The 17,979-nt window shown below is 45.1% G+C and overlaps 1 protein-coding gene across 2 annotated transcripts in view; it reads left to right on the forward strand.

Annotated features, from left to right (window-relative positions):
• Window positions 1-3,884: 3,884 nt before the first annotated feature.
• Window positions 3,885-17,979, forward strand: part of PIK3AP1 (phosphoinositide-3-kinase adaptor protein 1) — a 94,031-nt gene continuing 79,936 nt past the window's right edge. Inside the window, exons 1-2 of one of the 2 annotated variants that reach the window (XM_019724783.3) lie at window positions 3,885-4,042; window positions 9,917-10,333. In XM_019724783.3, the coding sequence (XP_019580342.3) occupies window positions 4,030-4,042; window positions 9,917-10,333 (430 nt within the window). In that variant the 5' untranslated portion in view covers window positions 3,885-4,029. Of the gene's footprint in view, window positions 4,043-9,853; window positions 10,334-17,979 lie in introns of both variants that reach the window. The other variant, XM_019724782.3, reaches the window with a different exon arrangement.

Raw genomic sequence — 17,979 nt, forward strand, 5'->3', positions numbered from 1 at the left:
CCCAACAACATTTGTTTCTCTGAACTTGATCCAGAGAGCTATTGCTCTGCCCCCCTGCAATGGGAGGTGATGCCAATACATGCCAGTGGTGACTTGTGTGACCCTTCTGATTACAGCAGGCCCTGCTTCAAGTGTTTTCCACTTGCTCTAGTGGGCAGAAGCATGAATTCTGGAGCCAGACCATCTGGGTTGAAAACTCAGCTTTGTAATTTACTAGCTATGTGCCCTTGGGCAAGTTATTTAACTTTCTTATCTGTAAAATGGGTATACTATTAGTACCTCCCTCATAGGATAATTAAGAGAATTGAGATGAATTAAGAGCATCTACTGTGGCATGCTCCCCTACTTCTACCTTTTGCCCTAGCAAGTGTGATCTTGATAACCAGGGCAAAGGCCTGGTCCCCAGGCTTGAGAAATTACACCTTGAATATGTAAAAACCAGGGATTTCTTCCCCCTTCCTCAACCCTCTGTTCCTTCGATGACACATGGTCACCTCTCTGGCCCTTCCTGTTTGCCAAGCCAACAAGTCCGGGTTCTCCATTCTGCTTAGTACCCATCCTGGGCTGTTTGGGGCTGCAGAGCCTGCCCCAAGAGTCAGTGCTCAGGCACAGAGCCCGGACCTTTGAAGGGGCAGCTGCCCTCCCCTCCACGTTCTGCAAAAACCATCGAGTGGAGATGCAGAAACTAACAGATACCACTTCCCCAATCCAAACCCACCTGCTCTACAAAGAAACGGGTGGAATTGCCAGGGTCAGGGACTAGTCATCTCCCCAAGGGAATATGGCCTCTGAGTCCCCTTCTGGGCCAAATTCCCCAGGTCAGGGCTGTGCAGCAGCGGGAATGTTCAGATTTTGAACAGCTGACCTTACCCGAGACCTTACCCAAGACTGGCAAATACCTTCTAACAGTTGTAACAAGTATGTTGCATAGAATGCATAGAAGTATCCTTTTGGTTCAAAGCTGTCCAGATTCTCTTGGTTAGGAAGCAGAAAGCAGCCTTCTCTCCCTAACATCAGGAACTGGAAGGAGGAGCATGCATTTGGATGGTGGGATGAAGGGAGTGGTCAGGGCACATGACCTCAAATGGATGAATACACCCTCAGAAGAAATGAGTCTGACAAGGAATACAGACCACCCAGGTCCACATGCTTGTGAAGAGTGAGGGAGGATGCAGGAGAGGGTAGAGTCCAGAAGACCAGCGTTCAAGCAGTGTTCTTCAAATGGGGTATTACACAGAACACAGAACCTTAGTGTTTTCTAAGCTGGAATGCCCTCCTTGTACACATGAGGAAACAGAGGACTTTTGGAGTTTATAGCTTGCCCAAGGCCCACAGTGGGCTTGGAGAGAATTTAGAGGGCTGAAATAAGAATTTGGGGACCCTGTCTGTAGTCCAGATCTCTGTCCCTTGTTGCAGCTGCCTTCCTCACCATCCACTCCCTCACCTCATCGTCCAGCAGTCCAGGTTCTGCTGTGCAGGGTTGCACTTCTAGATGTGCCTGTTATTTTTACAGCAGACTTCATTCGCCCAGAACTCTCATAGTGATTCACACTGTTGACAACCTTCTCCTCAAAACCCTCCTTCCTTGTCTTCCTGGTTTTTCTGGCCTGCCTCTTCTCCCACATTTCTGGTTAATCTGCTCTCCTTTGCAGACCCTCTTTCTCTGGTCCCTGAGCATGGCCCTTCCCCATGACTCTTCCCGTGAGGCCTAGTTCTCATTCTCTATTTCCTCTTCCCTATCCACTCATGCAGCTGCAGTTCCAAGGGTGACATCTGGCCATGTCGTAAGCCCCATCTTTCTCTTCTGAAAGGAATACACCCTCAGAAGAAATAAGTCTGACAAGGTGCCCAGGACAACCCATGGGCACCTCAAACTAAACATTTCCAAACTTTTGCTCACCATTTTCCTTACGCTGATGGCTTTTATTATATACAACCTATTTTTCACATCTTATATTGCCCTCCTCCAAGCTTAGGGCTCCAAGATTTTCACTGCAAGATTTTCTATCCTTGTTTCCCAAATTTAAGGATTTCCTGATCACAGTCATTCATTCACTCATTCAAATGCTTTCTGAGCATATTCTCTGTGCCACAGTTGGCTCCAAGTGCTGGAGGTTCTATGGAGAATAAGGTAGACTTGGATCCTGCCTCTAAGGGGCTTAGGTTGAATGGAGGAGACACAAGTTAAAATAAGTAATTGCATAAAAATATCTATGTAATTTTTACTAAATTACAGGGCTGCGACAGGGTATGATGGGTGGTGTGTGTGTGTGTGTGTGTGTGTGTGTGTGCGTGTGTGTGTCTAACCTGGTCTGGAGGGCAGAGAAGTCCTGGACATGGGGAATAGGTATACGGTATAGCAGGTAGCAACTTCGTCTCCTTTTTGGAATTACAGGCTTGTGGTAGGCAGAGTAATGACATCCTACGGCTCCCCCACCCCCCAAAGATGTCCACATCCTAATCCCTAGAGCCTGTGAATATATTATGTTATATGGCAAAAGAAAATTAAGGTTGTAGATGGTAATTTGCTAGTCAGCTGACCTTAAAATAGGGTGATTTTCCTGGATTGTCTGGGTGGGACCAATGCAATCTCTAGAGTTCTTAAAAGTGGAAGAGGGAGGCAGATGGAAGTGTCAGAGAGAGATGCGATGTCCCAGAACCAGGGTCAGAGAGATATTATGTTGTTGGCTTTGAAGATGAAGGGGATGGGCCACAAGCCAAGGAATGCTTGTATTCTATAGACATTGAAAAAGCAAAGAAATGGATTCTCCTCTAGAGACCCCAGAAGGGAAACCAACACTGCCAACCCTTGATTTTAGCCCATGCCACACATGTTGGATTTCTGAAATACAGAACAGTAAGATAATAAATTTGTGTTATTTTAAGCCACTAAATTTGTGATAATTTGTTACAGCAGCAGTAGAAAATGAATTCTCGGCCTCAACCCTGGCCTTTCCATTCTTAAATCCATTTCATTGATATCCACCTATGCCTAACCCTATCTTTTCCTCATCTCTGCTCCCCGGATCCATCCTCTGGATGCTGCATTGTTGAGGATCCAAGGGGCTAGTGCTACTGAGACCAGCTACAGAAGGAGGCACAGGGAGGAGGACAAGAGGCGGGGTGAGCGCAAGGGTTAAGCAAGAGGTCTAGCTCTGGACTCAGCCCATGTGGAACCCTGGGGAGCATTTACTTCCTATGGGAGTCTGAGCAAGATACAATATTTGGCTCGCTTCTTCAGCTCTAACATGGAGACAGTAATGGATGCTACTTCAAATGCGTAAAAGACGAAGATAACTATAGCACACATTTATCATATTGAGATGATCATTAATTTTCATGTGCCATCAGGAGACCTGGTCCAAGGAGTCACAGAAAGGTCACTGGAGAGTAATCAAGGGCAACGCCAAGCACCGAGGGCCAGGTGCCAAGGAAGGTGCCTCTTCCCCTTCCTGCCCCCTCCCTTTTCCTGCCGGGGCAGCGGCTCAGGGAGAAAGCCCCATGGGATGGGAAGATGGTTTGGCCAGCTGTACTCATAAACCCCTACCCCACCCCACTCCAGGTCACTGGGCTGGAGCAGACAGCTCAACCTTCCTCCCTTCCCTCTCAACACCTCTTCCACCTCGGGCTGTCCTTTGGTAGCAATAAGAACCGGCTGGTTTCACCCGGAGTGGAGCGCCCGTGGCGTGAAGCCCCAGCCTCCTCACTACCCTGAACGATGAGGGGAGCGGAGGCCGTGCGGGAGGCTGGCCGGCAGCCGGGACGGGGGTTCTCACTTCCCCTCCCCAACGGCCCCCGGTGCAGGTGCCGCCGGCTAAGCCCCGCAGGCGCAGGCGGGGCGGGCACTGTGGACACGCCCTCGCGGCGAGTCTTCCTTGACCGACGGGAGGAAGCGCCAGAGCGGCGGCTGGTGCTGCACGGAGCTGGCGTCCCCTCCGGCCCCGCACCCAGGGACGCGGCCGGTTCCCGGCTCCCGGCACCAGGCCCCGCGCACGCAGTGAGCCGGGCATGTGAGCTGCGTCCCGCGGCATGGCAGCCTCAGGTGCGTAGGCAGGGCGCCGGGTCCCTCTCGTGGCCTCCTCGCAGGCGCGCCCCTCTCTCTCTCCGCGCGCTCTCTCGGCCCCCCGCAGCCCTCCGAGCGCTGTCCGGCTCCCAACTCTGTCGGCTTCTTTGGCGCGGGATCTGTGTTCTTTCTGTTCTTTCTCCCAGTTCCCCTATTGGAAACTTACCACCTGACTTTCTCACATTCCCCTTCCAAGCGTGTTGCGCGATTCTCTGCAGCCCCTGCCTGACCCTCCTCTGTCCCTCTCTTCTAAGTGTCCTATTCTCCCTCCATCACTAGCCCACAGAGTTCCTGAGGGTCGTTTCCCCTGTTCTTCCAACTCTGTGAACCTAGAGTCCGAGTTGAAAGAAGGCGGTGAGCCGACTTGTTTGCGCCGGCGAAACAATCCTGGGACCGATAGGGGGCGCTCAGACAATCAGGTGGGGCTGGGAGTTCCGAGGCGTCCCTTGGGCCCATCTTCCTGATCCCGCTTCCTCTACCCATTCTGGGTTTTGTTTTTGGTCTAGAATTTCCATATTCCTATGGAAATTCTATTTAGGAACACCATTCCTTTAGCTCTACTTTTCCTATGTCCTTTACAGAACTTTGGGGAATGGGGGAGTCGTGGAGGCCACTGGGTCTCTACCCACCAAAAGGTGCCAGGCGGCTTTTCTGATTAGTCTTTGAGTTCCCTTCTTGGTTCATGGGTGTGTACACTTCGCGGATTACTCACTCATTGAGCTCCAGGGTGAACCATGCAATAATGATAACAGAGACGACTAATGAGCACTTACTATGCATGTTAACGAATAATATGCACCTAAATATGTTCTCAGTGGTAATGAGGACCCGCCTAGTCTCTCCTCTTGAGGAGTTTATAGTCTTGTGAAGGAAAGCGGTAACCAAACGGAATTACTAGATGAGCAGATTAGAGTTACCATGTTAGCAAATGGGTTTACTTGTGTTTTCCAGGCCCATCTTATGATGCTTTAGTAGAGATAACATGTGAAAACAGGATGTAAAAGCATCTTGAAAATAAAAAATAGTTGGCCAGAAGGTGCTGTTCTTGGATGATATGGGTAGATACTAGAATGAAGAGCCAGCTTTCCCTAGACCCCCTGAGGTCTAGCCTTATAGTTGTGCTTTGGAAGTAGGGGTGGAAAAGGCCAGTGGTGACAGTTCTATTAGATTTGGTGATACAGGCTCACTATTTAAGGGGAGTGGGAAGGTAGCCTTGTGGCCCTAGCTGGGCTCTCTGAAGGTTAGGAGAAGCTGCATTGTGAATAAGGAACCGCTGGTAATAATAAGTTCATTGTCCACACATTATGTTTGAAAGCCGAAGAAGAGTTATCTAGACAGAATTCATTCATTCTACAAATAATTATTGTATGCTTCCTGTTTGTAGGCACTGTCCTAGGTGTCAGGTGTATATTCTGTAAATGAAACAGACATAAGCCATGTCCCCATAGAGCGTATGGAGTAGTGGGGAAGGCAGGCAATACACTTAAGTAAGATACGTGGTATGAGAAATATGTGGAAAAACAATAGAAATGGGTAAAGAGGTTTGGGGTTATACTTTTTTTTTTTTGAAATTAGTTTCAGGTGTACAAAACAATGTCATTGTTAGACATTTCACCCCTCACAAAGTGATAACCCCCCTCCCCTGATCTATTGCCCCTCTGACATCGTATATCTCTATTTACAATTCCATCAACTCTCTTCCCTATGCTGTTCTCCATATCCCGTGACTATATATATATTACATTATAGTTGTCATATAATATTATTCAACTTCAGGTGTACAGTGCAGTGGTCAGGCAGGGGTTATACTTTTAAATGAGGCTGCTAGGTTAGGTTTCATGGAGAAAGGGACATTTGAGTAAAGACTGGGGAAGAGTTCTCCAGGTAGAGAAACAGTAAATAGGTGTGGTGGTGTGTTTAAGGAGCAGGTGAGTGGGGAGAAGAAGACGGTAAGGTGAGTGAAGCTCCCACCTCTTCTATGCCTGGTAACAGGCCCTGAGCTGTTAGGTCTGGGAAGCAGAAAAATGGGGGGATGGGGCGGGCATTGGGCAGAGGAGGCAGAGAAAACCCTCCTTTAGCGTCCTGTGTGCATGTCTTCAGTGGATGTGGCCAAGGAGGCTAGAGGGTGTGCTCCCACTCGCAGGGGGCCTCAAGCCCAGTGGCCAAACCTGGGGCTATTTATGGGCTCTGCTGTGGCTTCTGCAGGTCTGTAATGGTTAGAGCTGGGGTTTCTGGTGTCACTAGGTCTCCCTGAGGCCTGGAAGTACAGTGACCCATACTGGCAGGTCACAGTGGTGAGAGTATCTCTTGCCAAGATGCTATAGGTTCTGGAGTCATCAAGGCCACTCTTCCATGTGTTCTTCTCTTCTTCCTCCCTCTCCTCCTCCTCCTCGTCTTCTTCCTCTTTCTCTTCTTCCTTCTTCTTCTTTTAAACAGCTTTATTAGATATAATTCAGCCTATGGCCATACCACCCTGAACGCGCCCGATCTCATCTGATTGTGGAAGCTAAGCAGGGTCGGGCCTGGTTAGTATTTGGATGGGAGATATAATTCATATACCATCCAATTCACCCATTTAAAATGTACAATTCAGTGGTTTTTAGTATTTTCACACATATGCACAACCATCACCACAGTCAATTTTAGAACATTTTCATCACCTCAAAAAGAAACTTTGTATGCTTTAGCTCTCACCCTCTTAATCCCTCCTCCTCCTCAGCCCTAAGTTCTACTTTCTGTCTCTATAGATGTCCCTGCTCTGGACTTTTCATATGAATGGGGTCATGTCGTATGTGGTCTTTTATGACTGGCTTCTTTCATGTAACATAATACTTTCAAGGTTCACCAAGGTTGTAACATGTATCAGTCAGTACTTCATTCCTTTTTATGATTGAATCATGTGGTCTCCTTAAATTTCCTCCCACTGAAGGGTAATCATTAGTCTTTTATTTTTTGAAAGGCATATTTGCTTGTTGAAACCAAATCTTGACTCCCTGTCCTTGAAAAACCTTGAGAAGCAAGATAAAATGAAATGGAATCAGCCTATTCTGGAATATTCTCTAAGGCCCCTGATGGCATCTCTTGTATTTACACATGAGAGAGAGGAGAGGAAGGCCGTAAGTGACTTTCCCAAGTGGCCAAATCTGATTGGGTGAAGACTGGAATATTTTCCTCCATGTGTCAGCCTCCAGGTATTTGAAGAAAGCTCTCACACCTTTTCCTGCTCACTCTTTCTAAGGCTTCTCTTATCACCAGATCCTTCTGCGATCCCTGTACTTACAGGAAATTGGGGCTTGAAGGGACCTTTACTTTTTCGTGATATTAACTTCCATATGATCCTTGAGGTCCCTCAAGACTCCTTTCAAGTCTCTAAACTTGAAATCTTCAGAGTCTGGAAACTCCTCACACGAATTGTTTCCAGATCTCACCCTATCCTGGTCACCTCTATATCACATCCCTCTTCAGTATGCTGTTGGATTCAAACACGGGGCTCCAGGACAGACGAATGGTGTAGCAGCATCACCTACAGACTGAAGAAATGGTCTGGGTTAGGTACTTTGACCATCTCCCTGACACTTCCTCTTTGTTCTCTCCTTGGGTGGATTCCGAATCTCAGTCACTGTGTTTCTTACTACCACTGTCACCCCCTGGTGCCACCAGCCAGCCCATGCTCTGCTGTTATCCATTCCGTTCTCCTTCTATAGCCAGACCTGTTCTTTAAGCTCTCCAAGGACAAAGACCCTTCCTCATCTCTGTCTAGGATTTATGGACTCCTTGTTTGTTCACATATTTCATTTCTCTTCATAAGCAACCAAAAATGAGAGCATTGACTTGGTACATGTGAATAAATGACTTATGGTTAAAGGAAGGGAGTTATTCTGGAAGAAAGGTGTGTCCTCCACACGAGAGAGTTGCTGACAAAGCATTTAGTCCTGTGTTGTTACCCAGCACCTTATGGAGGGGCTTTAACTTCCACTGTGGACTTGTTTACAAGTTCCCCAGCTTTCAGTTTCAGCAACAGAGTGAAATTCGGGAAGGTGAGAGATTTTTGTTGATCTCATTTACATTGAGGCAAAATTTGCTTAGATTTTGTAGATTGGTCTGGAGCCACTCTGCAAGTTGGTGAACAAGTAGGTTGTGATATTAACTAATTTGAGGCACTAACCACTTCCTTCTCAAGTACTTTTGCTTAAAGGGAGGCCAAACTTAACACTAAAACCCCAGGAATGAGATGTTTTAAGTATGTTTTCCATATAGAAGAAACTAATCCCATAGGTGCTTTTTATTTAAGTTGTATATTTAAACTTTTAGTTTAGAAGTTTTAGATTTATAGAAAAACTAAGAAGTTAACAGAGCGTTCTCATGTACTCCACACCCAGTTTCCCTGTTATTAACATTTAAACTTTCCTTGACTAGAGGTCTTTAATGACAGATATTGCGATGTGTTGTTAACAGAGAAGCAGGAAAAGGTGAGGCAGGATCCAGGGTGAGATGAATACTTAATCCAGTGGCCCAGAATTTGTCAATCTTAAAACTGTTTTGCCTTTGGTTCACTGTCTCCTCATAAAAGTCAGGGCAGTGTCAAGTCACTGCTTTCCTGCTAAGGCCGTCCGTGCTCTAAGACCCAAGCTGCTTTAAGGGCACTTCTGCTCTAGGAAATCCTCTTCCCTTTTCTTCATTTCTTTGAAATCACTTGTCAGTCCTATTGAAAACACAACTGACAGCTTCTTTATCAGCAATGTATGGGACCTTTTGAGATGTTATTCTCCTAACCCATTTGTTCAATAGTTTCAGTCCTGGCTCTGTGACTAATTACTGAATTTGAAATTAAGTAATTCCCTTCATCTTCATAGCTGAAGTGTTTCTTTTATCTGTCAATGAGGCATTTGGGCCAAGTGATTCCCCAAAAGCCCCTTTTAACTCAATACTTTTCTGAGGGTTTTGACTCTGTTTCTGGCATTTGTACTTTATTAGAGGAAGAAGAAAGCCTGTGTTGCGGACCAGGTGTGGTAAGGGACACCTTACGAATGGTATTGTATAGGTTAAAGCATTCATTCAACCACGCTTACCATTCACATTAATGCGTTGTTTGTAATAATGTGAGGATAATGGCGTCAGCTACCAGTTATTGAGGGTACTACATGCCATGTGCTATACTTAGCACTTTACATGGAATATCGAACTTAATGCTTACAGAACACCGATAAATATCGCTGTTATATTTCCATCTGCAGATAAGTAAACTGAGGTTTAGAATATTTAACTTGCCCAATGTTACACAGCTAATACTTTGCAGAGCCAAGATGCTAACTCTGGCTGCTGATTCCGTACGTGTGCTTGTCACCACTGGATTTGGGAAAGAACCAGGTTCTGGGGCCAAACTGTCTGAGTTCAAATTCTGATTCTGCCACACCTCAGTTTTCTCATCTTTAAAATGGGGCTAATAGTAGTACCTACCTTAGAAGGTCACCGTGATGATTAAATGAGTTTATTAGGCAATGTGCTTGGAAGAGTGTCGGGAACATAGTAAGCTCTATATAAGTGCTTGCCGTCGTCGTCCTCATCATCGTCATCCTGTACTGCACTAGCTGTGGGGGGAAGAGTATGCCAGCAGAAGCAATAACTGATGCAAACATCTGAAACGGCATTGTATGTCTGGGCAAAGACAGAGAGTCTGGTATGGTTGTAACACCAACTGTAAATGGGGAAAGAGGTCAGACAGGTATGCTGGAGGCAGACCCTGAATGATTGTGGGTGCCCAGCTCCTCATTTGGATCGCATATCTTGCAGGTGATGGGGCACCCTCGAAGGAGCAGCATGTTAACATGCTTCCGTGCCTTGTTTCTTGCTCAGGGGTGCCCCGACGATGTGACATCCTCCTCTTCTACAGCCCGGATGCTGAGGAATGGTGCCAGTACCTCCAGGACCTTTTCCTGTCCAGTCGGCAGGTCCGCAGCCAGAAGACGCTGACTTATAGGCTGGGCCCCCGGACCTCCTTCTCAGCTGAGGACCTGAGCTTCTTTCTCAGCACGCGCTGCATTGTGGTGCTGTTATCTGCAGAGCTGGTGCAGCACTTCTGCCAGCCGGCCCTGCTCCCCCTGCTGCAGAGAGCCTTCCACCCTCCACACCGCATGGTGCGGCTGCTTTGCGGGGTACAGGACAGTGAGGAGTTCCTGGACTTCTTTCCAGATTGGGCGCACTGGCAGGAGCTCACCTGTGATGACGAGCCTGAGACTTACGTGGCAGCTGTGAAGAAGGCCATTTCTGAAGGTAAGGGCCTTTTCTGAAGTAAAGATAAGCAGGTCCTAGAAAAATGACTAACCCAGGCCCCAGGCGTTTCAGGTGAGACACTGTCGCATCAGCAATCGGCATTTATATTACAAAAGGAACCTGGATTTCACTATGTTAAGAGCCCCAGTCATATTTATTGGTTTAGAGCTGCCTATTACTCGGATGGGATAGGGATAGGATAGGTCTCCTGGGCTACAGGAGAGGAAAACGACACTTTCTCTTAGTTCTGTGCTAGGATAAAAGCCTTTCTAGAATTTTCCACACTTTGGAAGACACAGGACACAGGTTCTAGCCTGGAGGGCTGTGGGGCTGGGAGGCTGAAACTTAGTTTGGTAGGGGTATGAGGAACACAACTGCCAGTCTTCCTGCTTTCTAACCACCCCCATTTATCATCACATGACCTCAAGATTTTTGTTGGAAAGTTGTCACTTTTGGATAACATGGTTCTAGAGAAACCCCTCTATTTCCCGCCAGCCTACTTTGTCTTTTGCTCTACTTCTCCTTTTAAAGTGGGAAAATTCCAATCCTCTCTGCCAGGGCTAATGACTTCCAGTGGCCCCAGGAAGTGTGACATAAACTCTGATTAACAGCAACGGAAAATGTGCTCTTGGATGGATGCGTGTCACAGCTTTTCTTCATCTTTTTGTTTTCTATTTTTGTTTCACTGTGGACTATAGCAGACTATGTTTTTATTCTTCTGTTCTCTTGCCATTTAAGATCTTATATACCTGACGCCAACAAAGAAGCCTGGAAAATTATGGGGCGATACTCTGTTATCCCTGGTGTGATTTGGGCATTAATTTGGTTCATCTCCCCTGTCTCATTTAATGAATTGAATCAAGAATTCACAAGTTTTTAGTGACCTTGAAAAGCTAACATAGCTTCTTAGATGCTTTATCTCAGGAACAGGCTTCTTTAAACCAGCAAATATGACCATGTCTTATAACATAGTGGGATCCCAGCTCATTTTGTAATATAAATGACTAGTGTTAGCATAAAGGCTCTCACCTGAAATGCTTGGGACCTGGGTTACTAATTTTTCTGCGGTTTGTTTATTTTTATTTCCAAAGGACACAACGGTAGAAAAAGCACATAATTCATACTTGCATGATCGCACTCCATTGCTTTGAGGGGGTTGTGATCTGCCCAAATTTACAAAGAACTGAGACATAACTGATTGTTTCTGTGGATTAGCTTATGTCACTGCAACAGTCCATTATGACCTTGTGGGAAGGCCACTTTGACCCACCAACCAATTATTCAGAGCTCCATGGATGAATTGTCACTGTATTGGCATCTCATGCTGTATGCTCTAACAGATGATTGTTTGGAATATTACAGTGGTGTTATTTTAAAAAATAGATGGTAAAAAGCAGTTTTAAAATATTGTTTTTGTTTGGATACTTCCAATGTTTAGACGCCTGGATAAATTGATCGCCTATAATATTTTACTTTTTACTAACAACTGTGGCTCAGTATGTTATGAGCCTTTAGTTTCAAGTGTTTCAGAAAGAATGAAGTGTTTCACAGTGGTATTTCTGTTCTGAGAGCAAATAACTGCTCATCAGAAAGAGATTATTTTAATGGGAGATTAAAATAAGCCGCTTAGTGGAAAAAATCTCTGGAGTTCAGAATCAGTGGATATGTAGGAACAAAATGGAATTCTAGGAAAGTGGGGAGGAGGAAAGGACGGTTTATGGCTCCAGTAAAACTTTCTTATCTGGTATTAGACTTGTGTGTTTTGGGATTTGAGGTCTCTGTGTGCAGCAGGATGGCTTGGGTTTGCTTTTGGAGTGTCTGTAGCCATTGCCTTTGGGCCCAGTAATGTGGTGCTATAGCTCTGATTTTTATGCTGGACAAGCTTTCTTAACAAATTTAAGATTCAGAGTCTGGCAGTGTAGCAACAAGAACATTCAACAGCGGTAGGGACACTCTATGGCCTGGCTTTGCTGCTGACTACGTGCCCGATATTGGGCAAGTCACTTAGCTTCTTTGGGTTTCAGTTTTCTTCTCTGTAAGGGGAAGAATTAGACTTAATCCAAGACGCTTTTCTGGGGCTAATAATCTCTGACTCCCCTAGGCCAGAGGGTCTCACACATTTTTGAGGCACTCCCTTCTTGCCCATTTTCATACCACCTTTGACTCCCAGGAAGCTTCCGGCTAAGTGTTGAAGGACAGTACTATCCCTATACTAGGTATGTTTTTGGTTACATTCTCTGTAACCGGTGATAGTGTATTAATACTCCTCTTGTGCACATGAGGTTTTCCTAAAGTACCTCAAAATAAAAGCAAATAAAAATGCCATACACCCCACTACTACAAGCTGCCCCAGGCCCATGAGAAACAAATACATGAAATACATGAAACGTGTTTTTGACTTTCTGTGTTTTAAAGAAAAAAAATCCCAGCGGGAAATGTCCTGGAATATTGATAGTGGGGATGAACTAATGGAAGCGATGATTGTAGGGCTATTGAAAGTTCCAGGGAGACAAATTTCAGGAAGTGGCCTTTGGAGGAGGTGACTTCCACATCCCTGGAAGTGTGTGAGCCAGAGACTGGTGTTCAGCTTTGGAACTAGGATGGGATCACGTGACCTTCACAGCCTTTTGGTTGTAAAATTCCCTTACGTGAAGTTCCTCCTTTTCACCAGGAACACATTTCTATTTGGAATTCAGTCTTCTTTCTTCACCAGGTCTCCCTGAGGTTTCTAATTCAAAACTGAAGACACGTTGGTCGTGTCTCTGTTATGACCCCCGCGGAAATTAGCAGGGAAAATGCCTCAATTCATAATCTATGTAACCCCTGAAAATGTGAGAGCTCCCAGCATATTTAGTTATGTAGTTTTTCTTTGAAATATTTTGTGAAAATTCACGACTACTTAATGAGATATTTACTGAGACCATGTAAAATTCAGGCTAACTTTTAGACCATTTAAAATTTACAATAAGGCTTACAGATCCAAAGCTTTAGTGACTAGAGCTGGTAATGGCGGTAATTATTCCGGACACTTAACTGTGGTTACAGGTCGGCAGTTACACTTTCTCTTGCTCCCCGTTATCTAAATAAGTACTTCTCAAGCTTGACTGTGTTCTTGAAGCCCTGGGGATCTTGTCAATATGCATATCCTGATTCTGTAGGTCTGAGTGGGGCCCAGGGTTTTGCATTTCTAACAAACAACCCAGGTGATGCTGCTGCTGGGACCCACTGAGTAGTGAGCAGGGGTCTAAGCCCCCCTTCCTTTGTCAGGTCAGCGGCCACGTACCTCTGTTGTGCATGGACCATTTTCTGAAATCTTCACTTTTCTGGAAATGGAGGCACCATCACATCAGGGTGACTCCTGGACACCCAGGAGTTTATGTATAAAATTCGACCAGTGTTTGGTGCTTAGGCCAACAGACTCAGGGTAGAGCTCCCCACTTCTCTTCCTACGTCCCTGCTCACAGATTCCATGTGCTAGCTCTGGCAACTTTTAATCTCTTAGTTTTCCAGATGTGGTCCTGATATTAGAGAGGGGGTATACTTTCATCACAATCCCTAAGGCTTCTTTGTTTATTAGGTACGTTGATCATAATTGCTATTCCACTAAAAATGTTTTGGAGGTTTTATTTCCCATCCACCCCTGTCCAAATTTGTCAGCTACCTTAAAATTGAGCAGATATTTTAATTAGAGTCTTCAGTGTGTTGGAGCAGCTAGTTTGTTTTCCAAGAGTTTCATCTGTGAAATGATGGGGTTGGACCAGATGATTTGGAAGGCTGCTTCCAGCCCCCAGCACTGTAATATATCATTATAAGTTTTCTGAGAAGGCAAATTACCCAGAACCTTTTAACTGATTCAGCTGAGTTCCAAAATGTCTGCAGTTGATCTATACCCAGTACATAGAAAACTGTACTATTGTTCAAAAATTTTTGGACTTGTTGGGTGATTGCTTTAAAAGAAGGAAGTGAGAAAAACCCAGTTACAGTACAGAAATTATTTCCTCTTTACTGGAGTTCTATTCTTTGCTGCAAATCTCGCAGCAATACAGAAATAGATTCTGTTAGTCTATGTGGGAAAGGACTTAGTGGGTAATACTGAGTTTTATTTCAGAAGTTCTCATAACTGTGTGTGTGTGTGTGTGTGTGTGTGTGTGTGTGTGCGCGCCCGCGTTTGTGTATGTTGAGGGGGTAGGTAAGCACTAAACCTAATTCTCCTAATATTATTTAGCATTACACTAGAGATCTTGTCTGCATCTTTATATGAATTATTTTCTCTTTGCCTCCCCATCGTTCCTCATGTCCTTTGTGTTTCAGAAGTTCTGATGGTATCCCATAATGTATTTTGCCTTATGTTCCTATGGGGAAAATTTAAACGGATATGCCCTTATCTGGCCTTCCTTTGTTGCTATTCATGTTCTAATCTGAATGTTAAACTGGAGTTTAAGAAAAACAATTGAGATATTTAAAAATGCTTTCAGCCAATCAAATAGATTCCAAAATTTCCTAAATCTAAAAAGGAACATTTTTCCCCCCTGAAATAAAGTAATATATGTACATTATAATGTTAAAGAAAATGAAAAAATACCTTTAGGTAATTTCAAATTTTTCCTATATAAACAATGTTGCAATAAATCTCCATGACACATTGTGCCTAAATCTTTGTAACTATCTGTTGATTCCCTCCCAACCACATCTCTCTGTAGCCTTCCAGAGACAGGGTTGTAAGCTTGCTCTGTGCATCTCTCCACTCTCCCCATGTAATCTGAACTCACGGCCCCCCCTTACTGCAGTTTTCTGTTGTTGCAGTTTATTTTTTTCTTCCCCTTTATGCCTAATTAAGTCAATTATTTACATTTGTGGTGTCTCTTGCAAAGATCTTCATCACACGGAGAACTACCTTCACCCGTCCTTCTCCTCATGGAGAGAGCTAATCGATGAATGCTTTTATCACAGTTGCTGTGTGTAATGCATTTGGGTCCTTTCTGTGTATTTATCGTCCCCCCCAACCCTGAGTAGGTAGGTGGTTTTACCGCCATTCCACAGATGAGAAAACTGAGGTTCAGAGGGATTAAATGACTTGCTTAAGGATTGGGAGCAGCTCACTTCGGAACCTAGGGTCTTTAGACTCTAGAATGCTCTCCACTTCGCTTTGCTTTCCTCTAAGTCTCCTTTCCCCACTCTCCTCTTCCTCACCGAGACGAGAAGGATGAAGAGACTTTACGGAAGAGAAAGGTTCAGGGACAATAAAGCGTCCCTGAGTCGTCTAGACCACAGGTTCCCAAGTCAAGCTGGGCACTGGCATTGTCTCTGCACTTTGTCAAAACACAGGTGCCTGGGTCTCACTCCAGACCTACTGAACCAGAATTTCAGGGGGTTGGTTCCGGGAATATGAACTTCAAACCCGCCCCCTGCAGTTGGTTCTGCTCCGTGCCTGCTGCCCTGTCCCTTGGTGTTCTGGTTGGATGAGCCGGCTGCAGCCCAGGCCCTGGGAGCTGTTTCGATACAGGTCACGGGGCCCTGGTTGCAAGGGCTCAGAGCCTGGCCATGGCACAACAGGCGTCTACGTCACAGGCAGCAGCTCTTAGAGTGGGGGAGAGTCGGATCCTCACAGCAAAAGGGAAGTCACTGCATCCTCCTTGCTGTTCTTGATGTGGTGGCCTCGCTGATGGTAAGTCATTGACCTCTGGGGCTTCTGTGGTGCCTTGCAGAGAATGAGGGGAGAATCTGACCTTGGGCCTCTTGAAATGGACTATTTTTGTTTTGCTGTCCTCCAGTTTGTGGCTATGGGTTGTTGGGTCTGCTCTTTCTCTGCTGTGGGTTAGTCTGCAGTCAGCAACTCAAGGCTCCTCCTTAAAGGCCCCGGCGGAAGGATACTTTCTTCATATTCTCTTCCCTTTTGAAATGATCTTTGATTTGGGGGAAGAAGATGCCCAGCTGAGAGTGCAGTCCATCCCGGTGTCACTAAAAAGCTACAGCCTGTCCAAGGATCCTTTGGATTTCCCTTGCCAGGTACCCTGACCGCCTGGTGAAATAAGCTACATTCACTCTCCTAGCTGTGCCTGAAACAGTTAACAAGGACTGATGCCCATGATAGATTTTTGTGCCCATGGAACTTTCCCCCTGAGGCCTCAGAGTCCCCCAGGATTAAGAATTTTCCACAAAGCTGTGAGCCCCAGGTGGCTAAGTGAAATTGGCCACCCTGCTGCTTCATCAGGCACCCAGAGACAGCATTCTCCTCCCAGTTGGTTAGAGTTTCTGTGGAAAGTATCTGTGATTCCCTTTGTCAGCTGTGGTTGGTGAGACACGGTGAAAAGGGAGTGATGAATGCTGGAAGTTTCCATTAGTGTGAAAATCTCAAGTTTGCACCTGTCTTGATTTAAATTTTCTAACGCGTGCTGGAAATATCAGATATAGGAATTTTTATCAGTTAGTTTCTTACCTGTTTTTTCAGTATTTTTTGCATCTGTCTTCTCCTGGGGCTATTGCTAGAGAGATTACTTTACTAGAACTTAGGAGGAAACTGACATCGGTTATACCATTTCAGAGCCCTTTTATCAACATTCTTTCATTTGGTCCATGCAATTTTCCTATAAGGCAGATATTATCTCCATCTTAAAGAGGAGGAAAACAAGGCCTACGCAAGTTCACTGACTTGCCCAAGGTCACACAGCTGCTTTTTCAGGAGAGCTAGGATCAGGGCCAGGGCCTCCTACCTTGTAGTCCGAGGCTTAGTTATTGCCTTATCTGGATACCACAGCTGGCCTTTCATCTGATACATATTTATTGGCCATTTGCTGTTCTCCAGGCCCTGTGCTAGTTGCTGTGTTAGAGCAGGGAACGATGGTTATGGTCACTGCTGTAACGGTATCTGCATTCCAGACCAGTGCTATCCAAAAGATGTGTAACGGGAGCCACCTGTGACATTTAAAGTTTTCTAGTGGCCGCAGTAAAAAAGAAAATAGAAACAGATGAATTAATTTTTAATAAGATGGTATGTGTAACCCAATATTTCTAAAATAGTCTCATTTCAATATATAATCAAAATAAAAATTATTAACGAGATAGTTTACATCCTTTTAAAAAATACGAAGTCTTTAAAATCTGGTTTCTGTTTTACACATACAGAAGACATTTCAAATGTTTAGTAGCCACGGGTGGCCAGTGTCTACGCTATTGTACAGTGTAGACCAAGAGGGATGCTTACTTTTCAGAGAATCGGGGCCCTATCAACTAATATTGTAATATATTAAATGTCATAATGTGTTAAAATAAAACATTCATTCATTTGGTCAATTAGTCATTCAGAAAGGCCTGAATGAGCACCGACACGCTGCCGATCTGTGTGTAACACCTCTTTATCTTTTTCTTTCCTTTCCTCACTAATCTCTTTCCTGCTTTCATCCCTATTCTTCCGCTTTCTTTGTCCCTTTCTATATTTTGTCAGCTGTTTAGCTATGCTCCTGGGGTCTAGAAATCCAGTATCATGTAAGACAAAATTAGCTTTGATTAACAACAGGGTTTCTGTCCTTGAAATGACCAGTTTATCATCTGAGCGAGTGAGACTGACCTCCTGGCAGCCTGTGTGAAGGCAGACGCAAACCAGGGTGCCCATAGCACAGATACACATTTAAAGTTAGGAATATGCTGGT

The sequence above is a fragment of the Rhinolophus sinicus genome, chromosome 15, assembly GCF_057876585.1.
Source record: "Rhinolophus sinicus isolate RSI-liver-muscle chromosome 15, RSI-T2T, whole genome shotgun sequence".
Taxonomy (NCBI): domain Eukaryota; kingdom Metazoa; phylum Chordata; class Mammalia; order Chiroptera; family Rhinolophidae; genus Rhinolophus; species Rhinolophus sinicus.